Genomic DNA, 20,446 nt, shown 5'->3' on the forward strand with positions numbered 1-20,446 from the left:
CTTGAAAAGCATGGAAAATAACACATGCCAACCACTAGGGTACTTTTAACAGGTCAGTCCAAGCAAAAGTGTTGCGTATTGTAGTTGATGTTCTTGAAGTATCACAATATTTACGTCTTCAAGTTGACAAATTTTCTTTCTTGTCTTCTATCCACTATCTCCTGCTTCTTCTACCGTTAAACCAACCATCAGTTGTCCAGCTCAGCCTTGACTCTTCAACCTGACCTTGAAACTGCTCAACCTTGACTGTACATCAGGTCTGCTTGTTTTCTAATACAGTCTATCCCGCCCAATCAAAATCAAAATCTCTGCATCTTGAACTCTATTCCCTCAGGCTTTGCCTCCTGTGTTTTGCACAGTACCACTGTCTCCAAATCATACATTATAGCATGCCTCAATACTTTCTCATGGAGAGTCACTTTACCCCTGACTCTCTTCCTGCCCCTGTTTCTTTCTCTTCCCCTTTTTTGCACCGTCAATTAGTTATGAACTCATCTCTTTTCCGCACTGTGTGGCAGTCATGAGTGGCACCCACCACTCCATTCAACTAGTGGCTCTACTGCATTGTTTCCCAAAGTCTGGGTCGCGATCCTCAGGTGGGTCACAAGAGATTTTTTTTTTTTTTTTTTTGGGTCGTCTCGCATCATGTTTCCCAGGAGTTTGCGAATAATGTCTATTGACTTGGGTCGCGAGTTGTGACTTTTAAAATATGGGTCCCCAGAAAAAAAAATTGGGAAACACTGCTCTACTGTATATAGATCAGACCTATACACTGGTGTAAATGACCATTTTGTGATTGACGGTGAAATTAAACCACTGCCATGTTTAAGACGATTTGCTGTTAATCATTGCCTGCTCTACTGATGGTTGGCTGAATATTAGTGTTGGAGAACATAGCTGTATATAAAGAGAGATGTCATAATTTCAGTGTATTAAAAAGTGACGTTAAATGTCACAGCATTCATTGCATTTTCATGTTGTGTGTGTGTGTAAGACAGAGTGAGGGAGACAGAAAAAAGCGACCTACCCTCTGGACTGACTCCATGTACATTGTGGTCACAGCCACATTTTTCCAGCTCTCCGCTGCTGCAGGCCCTCGTTACCGCAAACGCCACACTGGCTGCTGAGATGGCATACACAAAGGCAGCCTCACGGGTGCCTGGCAGACGACGCACACACATGCACAAACACAGTCAGATTGTTTCATCATGGCAATGAAAAGACCTTCTCACTTTAAATTAAAAAAAAGGTCTAATGAAGAGTGTATTCAGCTCCACAAATTGAAGAAAAAAGCAAAAGGATTAAAGGGGAGTTGTTTGACGCATTTGTCCAAATTTTTCGAGAGGCTGCAAAAATCTGTAAAAGCAGCTGAGGGCCAAGTGCTGCTCGCGTGTAACAGAACACTATAATTAAGTTACATTAGAACACATTTCATTTAGATACATTTATTAGGAGGGCAACAACTGCTTTTGACACATTTGTATAAAACATCTTGGCTTGTAGTGACAAGAAGGTCAAATAACACAAGGGAGAAAATCAAATATTATTTCTTACTAAAATACTGGCAGTACAAGTCGTGTTTTTGGCAAAAAATTAGTTTTTTGCCTAAATCATCTCCTTCTGATGCTGACTACCTCTGCTAGAACCGCCTACAGTAGAAGTAGAAATAAAGGCCGTTCTCATTAGACCCTCTTTAAAGCCCTAAGTGGATAATATAAAATCTTACCCTGTGTGACCACTTTGCCAAACACAGGCATTGTCTCCAGAGTTGAACAGTTCCATCGTCGGTTGCGGAACTGAAACTGGCATTCGTCTATGGCCAGCTGAGCCCCGCGACGCACTGCATCCATCACCTCCACGCTGCGCTTACAGATCTGGACCTGGAACCCAGACCGAGGAAGTTAAATCAAGTTAAATCATATGTACATATGTAATGAGGTGAATGAGCATCAATTCTGTATCTCTCTGCGTAGAGTCACCTATTGTGGACAAAACAAGATATTCTAACCAAACATATACATATGACACTACCCCACCAGGCAACTGTTCCTTTTGGCCAAAAAAGTTTCTTTTATATTCTTTATTAGTTAATGCTAATACATAGCCTCGGTAAAAATGTAATTTGGTCTTTTGTCTTTCTGACAGATATATTGAATGAATGAGTTAAGGTATGTACCTGTCTCTGGATGAGGCCTCGTAACCGCTCACATGTCTCCTCATCCCTGATGCTCCCTACTGACGACAGCTTGGCCAAGTATCTGAGAAAAAAAACAAACAAACAGAAACAGATGTTATTCGTAAGCAGTAGTGACATTTCTTCAAACACATGGAAAAGTGTCAAATGGATTGGGAGCAAATTTCATGGCACTTGGCACCTGCCCCCAGATGAACTCAAAGATCGGTTTCTTGTCTTTTTTTTTTTAATATATAATATGAATTGTCATTTATTGTCTGGAATCATACTAGAACAGAGATCTCAAACGTACGGCCTGCGGCCCAAAACCGGTCCCCTGGGGGGTTCAATCTGCCCCACGAGATGAATTTTGAAAGTAAAAAAAATAATGATTAAAACCTTGAAATTCTTAATAAAATGCTATTTCTAAATAATCCACTAGGGGCACACTGCATTAGTCAACATGGAAGAAGTTTCAGGAGCAAAAACAAAGTAGTCTAGACATAATAAACTTTAAAATAAAACGCTGCTTCAGACACAGGATTAAAGAATACAGTTCTCTGAAAATGTACAATTTAATGTCAGTAGCTGATGTAGCATCTGTACCATGAAGCCAAATTATTCTTGGTTTTGTGGTATACCAGAAATTATTTTTCTTGTTTTGTTTTGGTTTTTTTTTAAGTTGAGTAAGGAGTAGTTGGATCAGAAGAAGCTGGAGCACAGAGAATGCATCCCCATGACGTTATGGGAATGTTTTACCTAAATGCATGGGGGGGGCAGGGGGGTGTGTGTTCTTATCTTACACACAGCTACTCCAGTTGAGAAGATATTACAGTGTGAGAAAATATCTGTGGTCTGGATGATTTGACCCTCACACATCCACCTCATGTCAGGCTCGTATCTCTTGGACCAGCTGCACTGCAGAGAAATAGACTTTCACTCAGCTGGCACAGAGCCTCCTGTAGTGGGAGCAGCCGTGATCTTCACTTCACCGCTGTCTGAGGACGTCACTTCAACACATGTTGAGTCTATTCGCCTCTGTTTTTCTACAACAAACAATATGATATTGTCTGTCTCTACTGTTGTGGCGCAGGTTGATTTGACCCGGTTGTCCCACAGAAGCACAGGTGTGGAGGCCTCACCATGGGAACTGACCTGGGAGCCACAGCTCATCTTTTGTGACATTTTTCATGGGCTGATAAAAGGGTAAAACAACAGTGGAACAGTAGACATGTCCAAAAGTAGTTGGTCTTCAGGAGATGATCAGATCACAGCTGTAGTAAGACACTATCGTTGGATTTATTTTAATGCATAATGTTTGTTGTTAATTAAGTATGGCTATGCACAAACAAAATGAACCATCTTAAATCAGAGAGAAAACAAAGTGTAGATATATGTGCGTGATTGAAATTATGTTGTAATCCCATGGGAGGTTTAGACTTTGGATATATTCATTATTGTCAGTCATTATTATGTGATCATGTAGAATGTAGAGGGGAGAGAGAGAAAATGACTTGTTCATATTTTTAAAAAATATATCAGATACTTTTCATTGTTATGCCGACTAACTGTGCAAAGTATTATTTGTCAGAAATGTGGTTGCACAATAAGTCCTTTTTTTATTCAATACCTCATTCCAAGCATTCATCAAGTCACCAAGCACTTTATTTTGAATGTTTTTGAACTGAAGAAAGAATCTGTGACTGGTTGGAGTTAGTGGGAAATGTTTTTACCTGTTGTGAGAATTAATTTCCAATTAAAGGAAATGTAGATCATTAATATTATTATTAATATAAGAATGATGATAAAAGTCAAATAACATTAATCTAAAAGTTGTGCATTAATGTTATATGTTATGTTATATTATACAACAATCTAAAATTAAAATGTCGTTAGTGCATTCCAGTAATATTTGATTTTCGGGTCATAATTTTGTACAAACATTTTCATTTTATTGTTTTATGAGGCCCAGTCTGACCATTTCAATCAAACCCAGATTCAGACTGTGTAGGACTGTTGACACAGCCATAATTCACAACTTGTTCCACTGCACCACAGAGCTGCAGAACTTTGATGTCGACTGAATCGCTCTACTCAACGGCTTCACTTATTTTTATCGTGCAATAACTGGTCCGAGTTATTTTGTAACATAAACAGCTTCAGTGGCTCCAGATTTATACGTTTTACGAGCTCTGCTGGCTCAGGGGCTAATCGTGGCACTTGGTAATCCTTAATGTGGTCTGTAACTTCTGTCGACAAATGAAGATATTTTATGGCTAAACATCAGGATAGGACATTAAGTTAAAAAACAAAACAAAAAAAAAACAAAAACAAAGTAGCATTCTTTTAATTTTTTTTTATCCTCTTCATTTCAAGGTCAGGTTCATATTCCAGCATCGATGTAGTTTAATCAGTATTGTCATCCCCGAGAGTTCAGACAGCTCCTCCACCCTTTGATCTCCTCCTCTCAAGTCTGCAGATAATCTTTGCCTCCTCCTTTCCTCTCTGACTGCCCCCCCACCTCCCCCCTCTTACCCAGACAGTTCCAGTATTTAGCACTCATCGCTGAGATAGCCTCGCACTCCCCACTTAACCACATCTCAGCCACACGGGTGACCTCAGTGTCTGCGGAGGAAGGATACCCACCGAGGCCTCCGCATGGTGTCGGCACAGTTCCCAACATTTCTGCACAAAAGTCCAAACATTGATTTCAGTTGAAAAACTATCTGTGTGTGTGTGTGTGTGTGTGCCAATTTCTCTGGGAGTCAGCAGAAATGTGGTTAGTTTTAGGAGGAAAAATTGTTCAGATAGTTATCATTTTTAGATTCAGTACAAACAGAAGTGCGCATGTGCTGTTGATTAATTTGATAAGTTCATGTCACGTTGGTGATCAGAACTAAGCACATCATCATTTGAACCTCAAATATCAGCAGCTACAGTAGACGGTTGTGTTTCACACCTGTTTTTCTTTCGGACTAATCCAAATGATGGAATAACTCAAATGTAGCTTCATAGAGTTGGTGTTTTTTTTAGTCATTGCTGTGCATTTGGAATGAGGCTTGTAGAACCTGGTGAGAGTCGGTGTCAAAACATCAGTGGAGTTGTTGTCCTCTTTATATTAATTGGTCGTTGGTCCCTCAACTGTGTCAGTCGGCTTGTCAGTTGTACAGTAGGATCACTGTAACTTACCGTCCTGCACTCAGTGAGGCTGTGTGGTGGTGCATTGGAGTGGTATATCTAGGGATTTTATCATCTATTAATTGAGAATCTTGAAAAAACTTCTGCATGTTAGTGGTAAGCTCAGAAAACTCAAATTTGATTTTTTCATATATTTGTCTGTCGTCCAGACTGAAACAACACATGGCCCAGCACTAGTCTTAGTGGCTGGGCACCTATGATCTACGGCATCTGATAGCAGTATGATATCACTGTGCCTTATTATAATCCCTGGTGTTGACATCACGGTCTGAGGCCAGACTGTGCGATTGAATTTCAAACTTGCCTCCTTTACTTTGTACCTATTTCCTGCATCTCTTAAAGCATTTGCATAGTGACGTACTGCTGCCACATAACCGTAATCACACTTGAAAATACTAAATTCATGTGTTCGGTAATTCCCTGTGCTTGCAAAAGAAAAATGGGAAATTGAGTGAAAATAGGTTTAAATTGAAGATTACTCTCCATAAACTATTTCCTTCTTCCAATTGAACCAGTCCTGTGCAGTTTTCCCACTCAGCTTTGCCAGACTCTGATTACTCCACTGCAGTTGTGAGGTTTTTATCAAAGCCATGTGTGACTCTCTATCCCCCCTTTGTAGTTCATCATAGCCGCGGGCAGGAGCTACACTCGGGGCCAGGAATCCAGCTGGGGGACCATCAGACAGAAATAAAGTCAGACATCATGCCACAGCAACGACCATCAGCAGGACCGGGATAAATGTGCCTTTTTAGTTTCAATAATGACAGCCCTAAATGATGTACCTGAAAAATATGTGAAGTTCAGTAACAAACAGGTACCATAGCCTTTAATGCACTATTAGTTGACTCACAATATACTGTATATATATAGTTTATATATAAGCTAGTAACCATTTGTACCCCCAAACCAAATCCCATTTTTAAACCCATGTTTGCTTTGTACACATGTGGATCCAGTACAAATATGGATTAATGCTAGGCAATATCTCTATATGGCAGTTAAAAAACAGTTTAAAAATGTTTAGCCAGTTAGCATTCCAACGTAAAAAAGATACATTTTTACCAACTGCATGGTTATATATTAGCTAATTCTGATCGTATCAGTCAGGATATATTCACATACATGGTCTGCACTGTGTGGTTGTGGGAGTGTATGTTTGTCGTGTTAAGAAAGAGTTTGTCCTGGGCCTTATTCATTTAGTTAGCCTGTGAATCAAACCTTTACCAAACGGACTTGGCTAAACCTGTTTGGGATTTTTGTACATTTGGGCCACTTTTTCATTCTCCATTTTGACATCTTAAAGAGGTAACATAAACAAGTTCGCTCCGGTACACACACCATAAACCCACATCCCATCTTCATCCCTCTCCCTCGGCTCCTCTCTCTGGGTTCTGGTGGTTGCGTGCCTAAATCCCAGCAGGCTAAGCCCAGTGGAGCCAGTCATGTTGTGAAGGCTGCCATGTGTAATGCAACACAAACACACAGCGGCTTGCATGCACACTGGTGTCCAGGTGGAATGCTCCATACCTCCCACCAGGAGCCCCCCACAGACTCATGGGAGGATGAAACTTAAAATTAGAGAGAATTGCAAACATGGGAGTCAATGACTATGATATGGCCACAATATGCATATTTAAGAGCATTTGCATCATATAGATTTACAGTGACATTCATTCATTCTTTCAAGGTTTTACAATCAACCACCACAATCTTCAGACTCTACTAACTCACCAACCAATGAGCTGTCCGTCCACCCTGTCAATCATCTGACCAACCAACCAATTTACTAACTTCATCTGGTGTACTCTTACAGCTACCAACCAACAAGCTATATATTGAACTTGAGCTATTTCCAACGCTGATGTTGTACTTCTGATGAACCACTTGGTGGTACTGTGGTCTTAAAATGCTAATTTAATGATTAATAGATCATTTCTGTCTGAACCCTGAGCTTTGGCTGTTTGAAAAAAAAAGAAAGAAAAAAAGATTAGAAAGAAAACACTATCTTTAGCCCCCAAAAAAGAGTGTGTTAGCATCAAATTAACTAAAATTTAGCAGAAATCTCCCTGTAAATGATCCACAGCATCCTTTATTAACATTCAGAAACGATTGTTCTAGAGAAGGAAGAGGTGCCACCTTTGGTCCCTAGTCCCAACTTTGGACATCCTTAGCCTAAATAAACACACACACACATTTCTCAGTGCTTTCTCCATCATCTCTATGGTCTATTTATAAGAAAATACCCTGATGTTTGCCTTTCCAGCACTAAGCACACAGCAGAGGTACACACTGACAGGTAAATATAGCTATTGACAGCAAATGCATGGTGCAGAGCTGCACAAGAGATGGGCTTCACACACGTGTCATAAACACTCTGGTTAGCCAGTAACAGTCGGAGCTTTAATTTTATGCACCAACAATTTTTTTGGGTCGAACTGTAAATTGACATGAATAGAGATGAGATGAGATGAAGTGACAGCTCGGTCTCAGTGCTGGACTGTGTCAGCGTGGAGTCGGCAAACATTGGAGAATTAGAGTAAAAACAAACAGTGTCGTGACCCGACCTAACCTTGTCTTTCCTCTCTGCAGTGGACACATGCACAAACTGTAAGACACGCATCCACAGTCCCCAGCAGGAGCCTATATTGGCACATGGACAGTTTTATATGTTTTACTAAAAGCATTGACAAGGAAAAATATTTAATTACTTTTTTTCACTGCACTTTTTTTAAAATCATTTTTCAATCTGACCTATTTTTTATGCATAAGATGAAAAATGAAATTCAAAATTATTTGTAGAAATCACCTCTTGTGATTTTCAATTATTAAGTCTATGGGCTTGAAAAGCATGGTGTAAGACATATTGTCACCTCTAGGTGACACTATTTCTCCAGTCTAACTTTAGACACACTGACTGCACACTTTAAGGACTTCAAAAATATATATCAGGTAGATCTAGTAGAAATGATGGATGGGTGGATGGATAAATGGCTGAATGCTCAAACCTGAATATAAAGTGGGTGTCAATTTTACCTTTAATCATAGCAGCAGCCTATAAAGATTTTCCTCCTCTTTATTAGCATTCTAATCTTTTAAAATAGTTTTATATTAAAAGCACCCCTTGTCATTATCTTAAAGCAGGCCTGAAAAAGCTGAAAATAAGTCCATATAATAAATATAATTAGGTTCTCAAATTCTGCCTTCAGCCAAGATAGCTATAGAGTAAATGAAAACCACCATTTCTCTCAGTGCCTTTACTGTAATACATTCTCCAGATCAATATTATGAAGACGTCACACATCTCAGAGGCCTCACCTCAAAGACTTTTTAAGGGAGTCAGTTTAATGATTTTATTTTTCATTAAGTTGGAGAATGAAACTTGAATCTGAAAAACATTTTCCTTCAGTTTTTCTTCTGACATGTTCAGTTTTACCTAAGATTAATTTAGAGAGAACTTACACAGATTAGTTACAGAGAAAACTTTCTGTATAGGCAGTTTAGTTTGAGTGTGGGTGCATGTTGCATAGTACTTGTAATAATGCTCTGAGCAGAACTGAGATATGATAAAGAAGTAGTGATTCAAGAAGCTCTGCCGATTCATATGATGCATGAGGGAGGGTCAACAGGGTGTGCGGTCAGGTCTAGGCCAGACTGAGGGGAGGGGACGTCCTGTGAGCTGTTCACCTTAAACAACAGACAACACTCTGTGTTATATGTACTGTAGCTGGCCACCTTTGTTGAGGGTTCTAGTGTTGAAAGGCTGAAACAACCCCTGTTTCAAAGGTACACTACTGATGATGTGTCCCAAAATGTACACTCATCCCATGGCTGAGATATAACTCCCACGCCACTCTCAACATCAAGGTAAACCTCATGACACCTGAGGGTTCACCATCACACCCTGTGTTTTTATTTATCAGAAATATATCTGCGCAGATATTCATGATTCAAATCAGTAGTAAAAGAGAAAGGTGAAGAAGAACGAGTTCACTCAGCCCAGTTACTGGGCGGCACAGTTCTATACGCTGTTGAAGTGTGGGTCTCTGTGTGTCTGTCATTTTAATTCTACTGGCTCCACTAGAGCTCATTTCCCCCTAAAAATATCATACTCTGCCAACACCCAGCCCTCACACACACACACACACACACACACACACACACACACACACGATTTCTCACAGTGCACATATTTAAATGAATCTCATGACTGTGTGTGTGTGCGCGTGCATGTGTGTGTGTGTGTGTGTGTCAGATGGTCAATCCGTCCTGCCTCATCCTCTGGTCCACTCTGATTCGTTTTGCTGTCGGTCTTATTTCAGGTGATGTAACCAGCACCCGGTGGCCATGTTAGAGTCATGCAGCTTTGTAGAAACAATAGCTGTGAACAGCTGATGTTGTGTCTAAATGCAGGACTTGGCTGTAGGTTGCTCACCACTCTGAGTTTTTTCTTCTTCTTAATTTTTATTGCCCCACTATTGATCTCAGAAACTCATTTTCTTAATTATTGTTTCATAACCTTTAACTGACCACAATTTTACATACTTTTTACACACTGCTTTCATTACTTGATCTATCTATCTATCTATCTATCTATCCGTCTGTCTGTCTATTTACAGGTTTATACAAGCAAGATTTACGCTTTCGAAACACTGTTTACTAAGTTTACATAGTCAGAAGTCGCTTGAGAAGCATTTCTCAATTCAACAGTGACTTGCCAACAACAAAGACAACAAAAATTTTGATTTCCTCCTTTTTTATAATGCAATAATTGAGCAATAGTTAAGAGTAATTACAGCAGATGGCCTCAGGCAAAATTGAATAATGTTGCCACTAATTCATCAGAAGAGTCCTGGCCAATAACTTTGTTTAGTCATTACTTGTTACCGTTTTGGCAAAAAGCAAGGAATGCCAAAATATCCCAGGGAAGTTTCTAGTTTGGACCGCAATTATTCAAGTACAGACACCTATCTGTGTTTTTGGTTAAAGCACCGGTGTGTTCCTTATTATAGTGAATCTTAAGTGTTGTTGTTTAAGAACTTTATGATTTTATATTGGTGTTTTTTTTTAATCTTTTTTGACAAGTGGTGTCTTCCAGGCAGACATTGGGATTTCCACATCCCAAACTTAGATGGCCGCAAAAAACGTTCAGTTTTGCACATGTGGGCTGCAAAGGCCGCAGGAATGTATAGGTTATCATCTGAAGACAGAGATATGTTATCTGAGCTTAACAACCCCCAATATACGGGGAAGAAGACTGTCATCATGCTTACTCCCTCATCCAAAAGATTACAATTTTGCGTTGGTACAATTCTGACTAAGCGTTTAGCTTTTTTAGCTATAAGTGTATGGGCTCTGAAATTTGTACTATAAAATTGGACCTGAAGGTTGAAAAGGTTAAGAACCTCTGCAGTAAAGTATCGTGTTCATGAAAGGTGTCCCATTTTTACCACTAATCATTGCTTCTCATTCCATGGGTGAGAGCAGTGAGGACTAGTTGCTTTCACATAAACCTACGGCTGTGTTACAGTGCGTCTTCACTAACATCTCTGTGTTTTCCGTCTCAGATTTCGAAAAACCCCATTTTTGCCCATCAGCTGTACGATTGTCCTTACGTATAATGTGGTGATTCCCCAGCCGCTCCATGTGCAGTATAGTAATTGTATTTAGTGACAAAAGCTCTTGAAATAGAATGCGAGAACAGACTCGACTAGACTGTAATAGAATTACAGTATGATATATGATGGTGGGTATAATTTTCAGGTACAAAAACGATCCTTTGGGTTGAAGTACTTTGTTTGTCTACGCTGGTCAGGTGACGCCTGATTATGTGATTTGCTCTAAATATCCTCGGTTTGAGCCAATCCCAGCAGTCAGTGGGTGAGGGCCCACTGTGGACAGTTACAAGACAATCACAGGACCAGCAAATACTCTAATGTGTAAAAATCCACACTCAAATCTAACCAACAAGTTAATCCATACCCAGAGGAAGGACATGCAAACACTATGTACAGTCAAAAGATACCACTATAATGTGGTTCCACAGTGTAGTGGTTATCATGCCCACTGTACATGCAGAAGGTCCTGGGTTTGAGCCCCAGAGGAACCACAGACGTAACGGTGCCTCCTGTGGCAGCCTTTGTGCGTGGCAAAAACTAACACTGTGAATTTACTCATTGTGTGACAAATGAGGGACTAATTGTTTGTTTTGGTTTTTTTTTATAAGTTCACCACAGGGATTGGACTGGTGATGTTCTTGCAGTGAGACGAGTACTAACTACCCTTCCTCTGTGTTGCAGTGCTATGAAAAAATAAAAAGCTAGGAAATGGAAAACAAAAGATGGGCCACAAAAGAAAAAAAACTTTTTTTGAGAAATAGGAAAAAAAAATCAGCAAATGATTTGAGACATGCCTCCAGCTTCTCAGGTAATTATCAACTAATTATTTCTACTATAGCTTAATCACAAATAATCTTAACAGAAATGCCTGAGCCAAAAAAGTCCAACGAGGAGGGGAAACAAAGGAAAACAGCTAGCTGAGTGGAGCAATGGTTTAAATTTTTTAAAAATTGGATGGAATCTTTGTCATTATGTCTGAAGAAGTCCAGGAGAGAACGTTTGGAACCTTCAGATAAAATATTCTTGTCAGCTGTGTCTGTGTTGGTTGCAGCTGGAACGTGTGTGTGCGCACACACAGGGTGTGTGTGTGCGCTGCTCCGTAAGTGGCCTCTATTCTTCTGCAGCCACCATGGTAATTACTGAGCGTATGCCAGTTTACATACTCCAAACTCAAGAGAAAAAAAACACACCCGAAACACACAAAAGCTGGAGCCGTGCAGGTGCAGAACTAGTTATGTCAAGGTCAGAGGAGGAAAGGAAGAAGAAGGAGAGGGAGTAGGAGTGGGGGACGGAGGTGGGGGTGCTGTTGGCAATGACAGACAAACTAATGAAAAGTAGTGTGGAAATCCTTTATTAACGCGGAGTCAAACATGACTCAGCAGCCACTGAGATTTGCCACTGTCACACTGGAGCCAGCCAACGCTGCCATTGTTTTTTTTTTTTTTGCCCTGAATTTAAAACCAAAAACTAGAATTTGCCGTCATATCCAATACTTGAAAGGTGCTTACTTCAAGCTCTTCAACAGGAAATGACAGACAGATCAACAAATGAAGTCAAGCTGTGCTTCAGAAAAAAACAGGCCCAACATTTTATTAAGTATCAAATACATTTTGGACGCACTGTGAGAACAGTGAGTGACATTAAATCACACCAAAATGGGCAATATTTTAATACACATTAAAATAAAAATGTGTTATCATTTAAAATTTAAATAAATACCTGTATTAAATGTTTCAGGGATAGCCCTGCTGGCCATCCGTGACACTGCATCCAGAACAGGTCATCACAGCAGAGTGGACTGACTGGGGGCTGGGTGACTAGACTTGAGTAATAAAATTAGCATATTTTCTACCTGCCTTTCGTTCTAGTCCAAGTTGCACCAGATCACTCTCCTCAATACCTTCTAAGGCTGCTTGCCTTTCTGGTTAAATCCCACTCCCCTCAACCCCCCGTTGTCCTGTTTACTCAGTCCTGAATGATGTTATTCAATATTAGTTTCCTTTTTTTATTTTTACAGCCAACTCTCACTTCGTTCCCTATATAAACTAAAGAAGTTTCCCTTCTTAAGTTTATATGTTGCTCATATCTCTTCCATCACTCTGTGTGTTGTGTCTACTGCTAGTGATGTTTGGAGAAATCATCATACACTATATCTCTGCTACACGTAGATATAGATATTCTCTCTCATACCTAGTGATAGTATAATCCCTCTCTCCCTCCGACCTCCAGTCCCTTCACAGTCATCACAGAGCATCTACTGTGGATATTTGGGTTTGCAGATACAAGAAGAGTCTGAAGCATGTCCTTGGTCTAAATCATCAAACCTCAACCCATCTGTTCTTACAACTTCACACCTGTAAGATTAGCTGTGTACAACTTCCTGCACAATAATTATCTGCCAATCATGACTCCCCTTTACAGGGCTTCAGTTTTTCTCAAGACGCCCATCACGTAGATCCACAAAGTGACCTTTTGACCTTCAACAAACTCTTCTGTCTCTCCTGTAAACCACAGCTTTGCCTGGCATGTTACAGTACATGTTGAAGTTGTTTTTCCTTAAACTGATTTAACGTTTATATATGTTTTGAAAAACCCCATATTTACAGTATGTCTCTCTTTGATTATGGCTTATTTCAGAAGCTCTAAGGCTGACATGAGCTGTGGCATATGTACTCAAATTTACTCCCAGCAACAATGACATCAGAGTAAAAGGTTACTCTAGTGTAGTTAGGTTCAGTAGTTTTGAAAGTGGGGGCCACTAGTGGGCGCTAAGGGTGCCTAAGAAAATTGGAAGAATAAAAAAATGAAACAAAAGATCTAATAATAATAGCCATTCGTCCTGAACATGTAAACTGCCGTATTGGATTCAAAAGTTATGATCTGTGTAAACCTGGCTGTTATCTGTTTTCGGGGCCTTAACATGGAAAAGTTTGGGAACCCCTAGTTTAGTTTATGGGTACTTTGCATACTGCAGTTTTACTCTTTCTCCTACTACCACCCAGTAGTTTTACTACAGCTGGTGTATGGGCTGAGACCTAATTGTTGATATGCACTGTAAACAACCACACACACACACACACACACACACACACACACGCATGTGTCCTCCGCCGTACAACATGGTAGAGCGGACTGGCAGATCGGCAGCCTGCCTGTACATGTCTGCTCTGTACTGCTGTCACCACGCCTTCAGGCCCAAACACACACACTTGCCTCAGTGAGGACAGGCAGTGCTGTTGCAATGTCCTCATTCTGACCTATTCTGATTAATCTGTCATTCTGTCAGTTTGGCTGTTGGTGGCGCTGATCTCAGCTGATATAAACACAGAAGGCTGGGATACGACAGTGTCCCGATTCTGGTTGAAAATGATTAGAGATGGTAAAGCATAATGTGACGAGGCTACAGAAACACCTGAGAAAAGGTAAACCAGAGTCAGTCAGTAACATTACACCAGCTATGAGCCTGTGAATGTGAGGTAGGGTCTTCCCTCTGCTAATATGACGAGCTCCGCTCCTAAATTTGCTGGAGCACTGAGAACTGAATGGCAGCATAAAATGGAGTGCAGCCTGTGGAGGAATGCAGAAACCCACCTGGCCACCTCCCACAGCTGCTGAGGGAGCAGGCACACACATGCGACCCACCCAACCAGCCCCAGGAGGAGGTGGCACTGTGTTCTTCAGCAGATTCATAATTATCCTCTGTGGGTCTGAATAGAACCGTTTCTTTGTTTGTTTGTTTTTACGGCTCAGACAGTTGTGTTTGGTACATTCAATCGTCAATTTTGTCCTGAAAGGTCAACCTCCTGCTGAGAAGCTCCGTCTCATACAACGATCCTCTGCAGTAGTGCCGTTAGTTTTGACCTGTTCTCCAGCGCCACTGGTGTCCTACGGTTTTAACAGCGATACATCATGTAATAAAAACACAGATTCAAATTAAAACCTTCACTTGAAAGGTGGTCTTACTACTAGAACTGTTGACCTTTTGACCTGACAGAGACATCTTTGTACTAAAGGTTTATAGACTTGTTTTATGAATGACCCTCGGTGCACTTACTCTTTAAGCCACCTGTCAGTTCATTCCCACATCTGGTCTTTTATAGACTGGTGCTTTGTTTGGACAAAATCATGTTTTCATGTCAGATACACTTAAACAAAAAACAAAACAAAAATTATAATCAGCTGATTCATGAGTACGACTTCCTTCCTTGCATTCCAACTGACATACATCGACTGAGAGCATCACAGTCCTCCACTATACTCAAAATGATTTCAGTGCTCCTTATCACCACAACATGCACCAGAACTCTTATATTCATAGGATACTGTAGATATCATACAGTAGTCTTAATGGCCAATCAGATCTCTAGAAACTTAGATAAGCGTCAGCTCATTTAGGTCACATTAAAGCCTCACTATTTCCCTCTCTTCCTCACTGCACGTTACATCAACACCAGCCTGCAGCACTGGTTGTCTGCCGTTCTGGTTCTCCAGACCAACTTTTTGTTATCTTAGCCCAGCTGCAGGTACATGTAAGAGATTTTACCCTGACAACACCTGATACACAAGCCTTTTTTTATTAAATATTGGACCACTTGAAAAATGATCTGCATTGTTGCATATGATACATTCATATGATACAGCTGGGCCACAATTCTCATACATGTGGCCAGAAATAACCTAAATGGCAGGAGATGCACAAAGTGCATGCAGAGATTTTTGGTTGATTGGATAATTTTACAAACAAAAACAAACACTGCAGGATCCTGTGTACCATTTATATTAGCATTATCAATTAGCAGAATAACGAGGGAGTTGTTTACATTGTAAGAGGCCAATGATGACTGCCTCATCTCTTCATCAGTTTATGAGTCCTTCATCTGAGGAATGTTAAAGAACCAAGATTTAAATAAGTTTTCAAATGTTCCTCCAAACATGAGTTCATGATTTTCTTTTACATAAACCATGGTAGCTGCCCTGTTGTGGTTCAAGGCTGCCTTCCAGCAGGTGGTGAAAATGACTGATACTGGTAGATACTGTCATCTTCTACTGTGAGTACATGGAAGTGACATGAATTAAACTGAGCATCTCTGAGTTTCTGATCAACAGAAGAAAACAGACTTGTCTACAAGACATCCCGTTTGTCTTTTTGTCTATTTGGAGGTATGATAAATATATATGGAAATGTAAACAAATACAGACTTTGTTCCCTAAATGTATTGTTTAACAATGTGACCATATCCACGCTGGATCAGTGTGTGTATGTGTGTGTGTGTGTGTCTTTTTCCACTGTGTCGTGGTGTTTGAGGAGGTGCTGCGGAGTTGGTGAGTTATTAAATCTGGGGGAGAGAAAGAGAAATGACAGCGCTGACAGAGAGAGTGATTCTGTGTGCTCTCGTGGTTTAACCATTAACCTGTGCGCCCACCGCGGGCTGCACAGAGAAAGCAGGAGAGGAGGAGGAGGGGGAGGAGGAAGAGGGGGAGGAGGAGGAAGCTGCGTGTGAGGATGAGGAAAAAGAGAGGAACAGGTGAATGACAAGGTGGAGGAGTGAGTGGGAGGTTGATGTGGACTCGGTCCATCTTTTGAAAATCAGAGCTCGTGTGGAATTTGGACTTACAACCAGTTACTGGCGTTGGCGGAGAGGAGCGCACAGCAGAGCATCAGGACGCAGCGCAGGACGCAGTCTTCGGTCATCTCGAGATGGTGGGGGTGGAGTGGAAGCCGCAGAGAGATCAAATAATCCCGAGACGGTGAGGGAAAAGTACGAAGTGAAACAGACCGGTCGCGAGGAAGCGTTTAATCCATCATCCTGTTAGCGGAGGATGAGAACGCAGCTCCGCGGTCCATCCACCACGGAGATGTCCCGTCCTCTCTGCCGCTCCGAGCGCCGCAGAAGGAAGTGACATACATCAAATGATAAATAGTAGTGTAGTGTTGACTGGACAGTCAGAGCTCAGCATCAACCCGAGCCTTTTAGCAGAACACGCGCTTTTCCTTCCAGACACTCCAGCCACTGGAGATGCGCTGAGTGTCAGTCCGATGACCGCCGGCTGCAGGAGCTCCGATCGGGCTCTTCCTCCTTCACCTCCACCTCCTGTTGCACTCACGGCTTAAAGACTTATCACTTTGTGGTTGTTGTTGTTGTTATTGCTGCTGCTGCACCAGCGGCTAACCGGACTTACTCTCCCGACTCGCGCCCTGACACGCGCTTTTCCTTCCAGACACTCCAGCCACTGGAGATGCGCTGAGTGTCAGTCCGATGACCGCCGGCTGCAGGAGCTCCGATCGGGCTCTTCCTCCTTCACCTCCACCTCCTGTTGCACTCACGGCTTAAAGACTTATCACTTTGTGGTTGTTGTTGTTGTTATTGCTGCTGCTGCACCAGCGGCTACCAGGACTTACTGTCCGACTGCGCGCCTCGGTTCTCTCCAGATTTTACCTTGACGCGTGCGGACGCGCCGAGTCTACTCCTCCTCTCACTGCTGCTCCTGCTCCTGTGTCTTCACTTCTCACAGCACTGTCCGTCGGTGAGTCTGCCACAGGAGAGAGTGCGTGTGCTGCCTTTAGCTGAGGGGCGGCGCAAGGATGTAGAGGAATGACAGGGCAGTGAGGTGGGAGTTTTCTGGAGATGAGGGAGGCGTGTCCCCCTTTTCTCCCTCTCTGTGTGTGTATTTAGACAGGTATCAGTGAGCGCTTTAGCGGTCTCGGAGGAGGATGCAATAGAAAAGTCATTCACTATTTCCCTCCTCAGTCAACTCCTCCATCCAACACACACTCCCGTCTCTCCCCTCTCTCTCTTGTTCTCGTTGACTCAAATGAATATTTAAAAGTTTGGCTACATTTGAGACTAGCAACAAATACCAAAATATTGAAGAAAAACAATGTCAGGGGCAAATAAATAAAACTAACCAAAAATGCAGCTAAAACCAGCTAACAATTTTTTTTCATAAATTTGCTAACTACTCCCCCTTCAAATCTCCCACTGTTTTTATGCCACAAAGTGTGTTTTCTAACTTTATAAAGACACAACTGTGGAGGAAAAACAACCACAAGAGGGTGGTAATGAAACAAAAAGATGCCGAACTCTGCAAAGACCATAGGTGACAAAGAAAAACAAGGATGTAAGCTAGGATAGAGTTTTATTATATTATAAATAATTACAATTATATTAGAAAAAAGTAAAGGGTAATATATTATTATTATTTTGTATTATTTGTTTCTTTATAACGCTTCAGGAAAGTTCAATAATTGATCATAAATAAATTATTCTTTCAAAACCTGATATTTTCTTTCAACCTCAGACTGGAGGGGTTTGAGGGAAAGACACTGGAGTTGGAGCTGCCAGGCAGGAGACAAAGAGGAAGAGCTGGGATCTGAAAAGGTTTTGCCAACAATTTACTTTTAAGCAAATTTGCATAATGTTCACAAGCAACACGTACACGCTTGTTCTCACAGTCTCCATCGTCAAGCCTTTGCCAGTCTCTGTCTCTGGGTGAACGTGTGTGTGTGTGTGTGTTATCTATTTGCATTTATCCAAAACAATACCAAGAGGTACACGGGTACATCAGTATGTTGTGGGACAGGTGCTGTGATTTCAAAAGGCGTCTGATTATAATAACTAGAACGTGTTGAGACAGACGTCTCAGGAGTCCCCAGAGGCTTCGACAAGTTTCATCATTACTTCCTTCTCAAAAGTTGAGCCGTGTAACATTTTTCTTTATCAAGTTATTCAACCATCAAAAATAAACAACTTTGATTTGAATTCAAAGCGAAGATTAGATTTTTAACCAACCAAAACTGAAAAATGATAAAAGGAGTCAAGCGTCTTCATGGGTTTTGATCTAACCGATCTGATTTTCATCTCGTCCACAAAACTGAAACAGGTTCTGACCTGGGGTACTGAAAAAACCTCCCCTTAAATAAATAAAAGAAAATCTCTGACAGAAACAACTCTGTAGAAGTTTAGTTCAAGCAGAATAGTGTAGCAGAGGACAGGTAGAGAAACTGATGTTCCATTTTCATTAAGAAAAGTTTTTAAAACATTGACTTGAATTTTGAATTACTCTTGTATATATATTTTTTGAAATCTAAGGCCTTTTGTACATTACTTCATTTATGAATTGTCCAATCAGCAAACTAAAGATTAGAAAAGTTTATTTCTTAAACATATTCACTTTGTCAAACATCTTTTTGGCCCATAAGCTAAATATTGTAGTTCTGAAAAAAAGTAGAATAAAATATAAGGAAATCTGTTAAAACTAGAGATGTATGATAATCAGCTGAGCACTATTATCAGCCAGATATTTTCCTAATGATGCAGTAAGAATTGTTATTGTTTTCCCTCCAGTTATCAAAACCCAATAATGCAATGTCTGAGTTTCCCGAAATATGCTGGAATTGCTTGTGGAGTCCTGGGAAGTTTACCACGGTTTTAGGGAAAAATGGCTCCATAAATTGGTATTGGTTGATACTGGAAATGGAAATACATTGTTTGGACAATACTGGCATATCGGATATTGGCACAAAGTTAATATCGGACATCCCTGATTAAAATAGATTTTGAAATGTCACATACCCTAATCCATTTTGGGACATGAATGAAAAGATCAGTTAAGGCAGAGATGCAGCCTCTGAATAGATAGACCAACTCATCACCTTAAGGAATGAAGTTCAAAAACTGAGGTTCCACTGTGTATATATAAACAGAATTGCATTTCACAGCCATAAAAAACAACAAAAAACAAACAACAGATGAGACTTTCCCCCAGGCTACAAGTGCAGCGTCTGACCTTTTATCAGTGTGTTCAGAAAACAGTGGGAAAGAAAGAAAGAGGAAGACACTTGTCAGACTTGTTGTAACTCACAAAAACACATACACACACACACACACACACATGCACACCAAACAGCCCAGAGTAAATGTTAGTGGGTCGAGCAGTATAAGTGTTACCAGGGTGATGGAGCAGAAGTGTAAAGCCAGGAGCAATATAAAACCTGTGCTTTCCCAGAATGCGTTTGTGCTGGGCATGGCTGCCAGCTCCTGTTGTCATGGTAATGTGGGAAGGGGGTCGGTTGGGCAACACATCTTAAGTCATATCTTTAGTCTTCTAAGGCTCTCTGACTGAGAATGAATGTGTCCCGCGAGGACACCGGCGCCCTGTCTGTGTTCCCATCACCATGTGACCGTAGATATCACTTTGAGGAATAAGGATTTCTTAATGTAAGTCCAAATGAAAACTTTGGTCGTTGTCATTAAATCCATAAGATATTGTCAAAAAGAAACATAATCCTCTGTTTGTATTAGAAATGTTTTGGCTTTTACCAGTACTAGTGTCTAAAATAAGAAACCTTGACCGCTGATTAGTAACGTCAGACCCAGAAACTTGTACCTTGGTTAATTTGGATTAAGTTAGACATAGTTGATGAAGTAAAATCCATTATCTGTGATCAGGTTGGTAAACT

At 40.9% G+C, this 20,446-nt stretch overlaps 2 protein-coding genes across 2 annotated transcripts in view; one reads left to right on the forward strand and one right to left on the reverse strand.

Moving 5' to 3' along the window:
• Positions 1-17,503, reverse strand: part of wnt4 (wingless-type MMTV integration site family, member 4) — an 18,516-nt gene extending 1,013 nt beyond the window's left edge. Inside the window, 5 exon segments of the mRNA NM_001328256.1 lie at positions 1,028-1,159; positions 1,727-1,880; positions 2,177-2,258; positions 16,602-17,075; positions 17,296-17,503. Coding sequence (NP_001315185.1) covers positions 1,028-1,159; positions 1,727-1,880; positions 2,177-2,258; positions 16,602-16,678 — 445 coding nt within the window. The 5' untranslated portion in view covers positions 16,679-17,075; positions 17,296-17,503.
• The window catches only part of LOC103386273 (contactin-4-like), a 695,358-nt gene that overhangs the window by 224,946 nt on the left and 449,966 nt on the right, over positions 1-20,446 (forward strand). The gene's annotated exons all lie outside the window — the stretch shown is intronic.

Source organism: Cynoglossus semilaevis, chromosome 11, assembly GCF_000523025.1.
Source record: "Cynoglossus semilaevis isolate Cse_v1.0 chromosome 11, Cse_v1.0, whole genome shotgun sequence".
Taxonomy (NCBI): Eukaryota; Metazoa; Chordata; class Actinopteri; order Pleuronectiformes; family Cynoglossidae; genus Cynoglossus; species Cynoglossus semilaevis.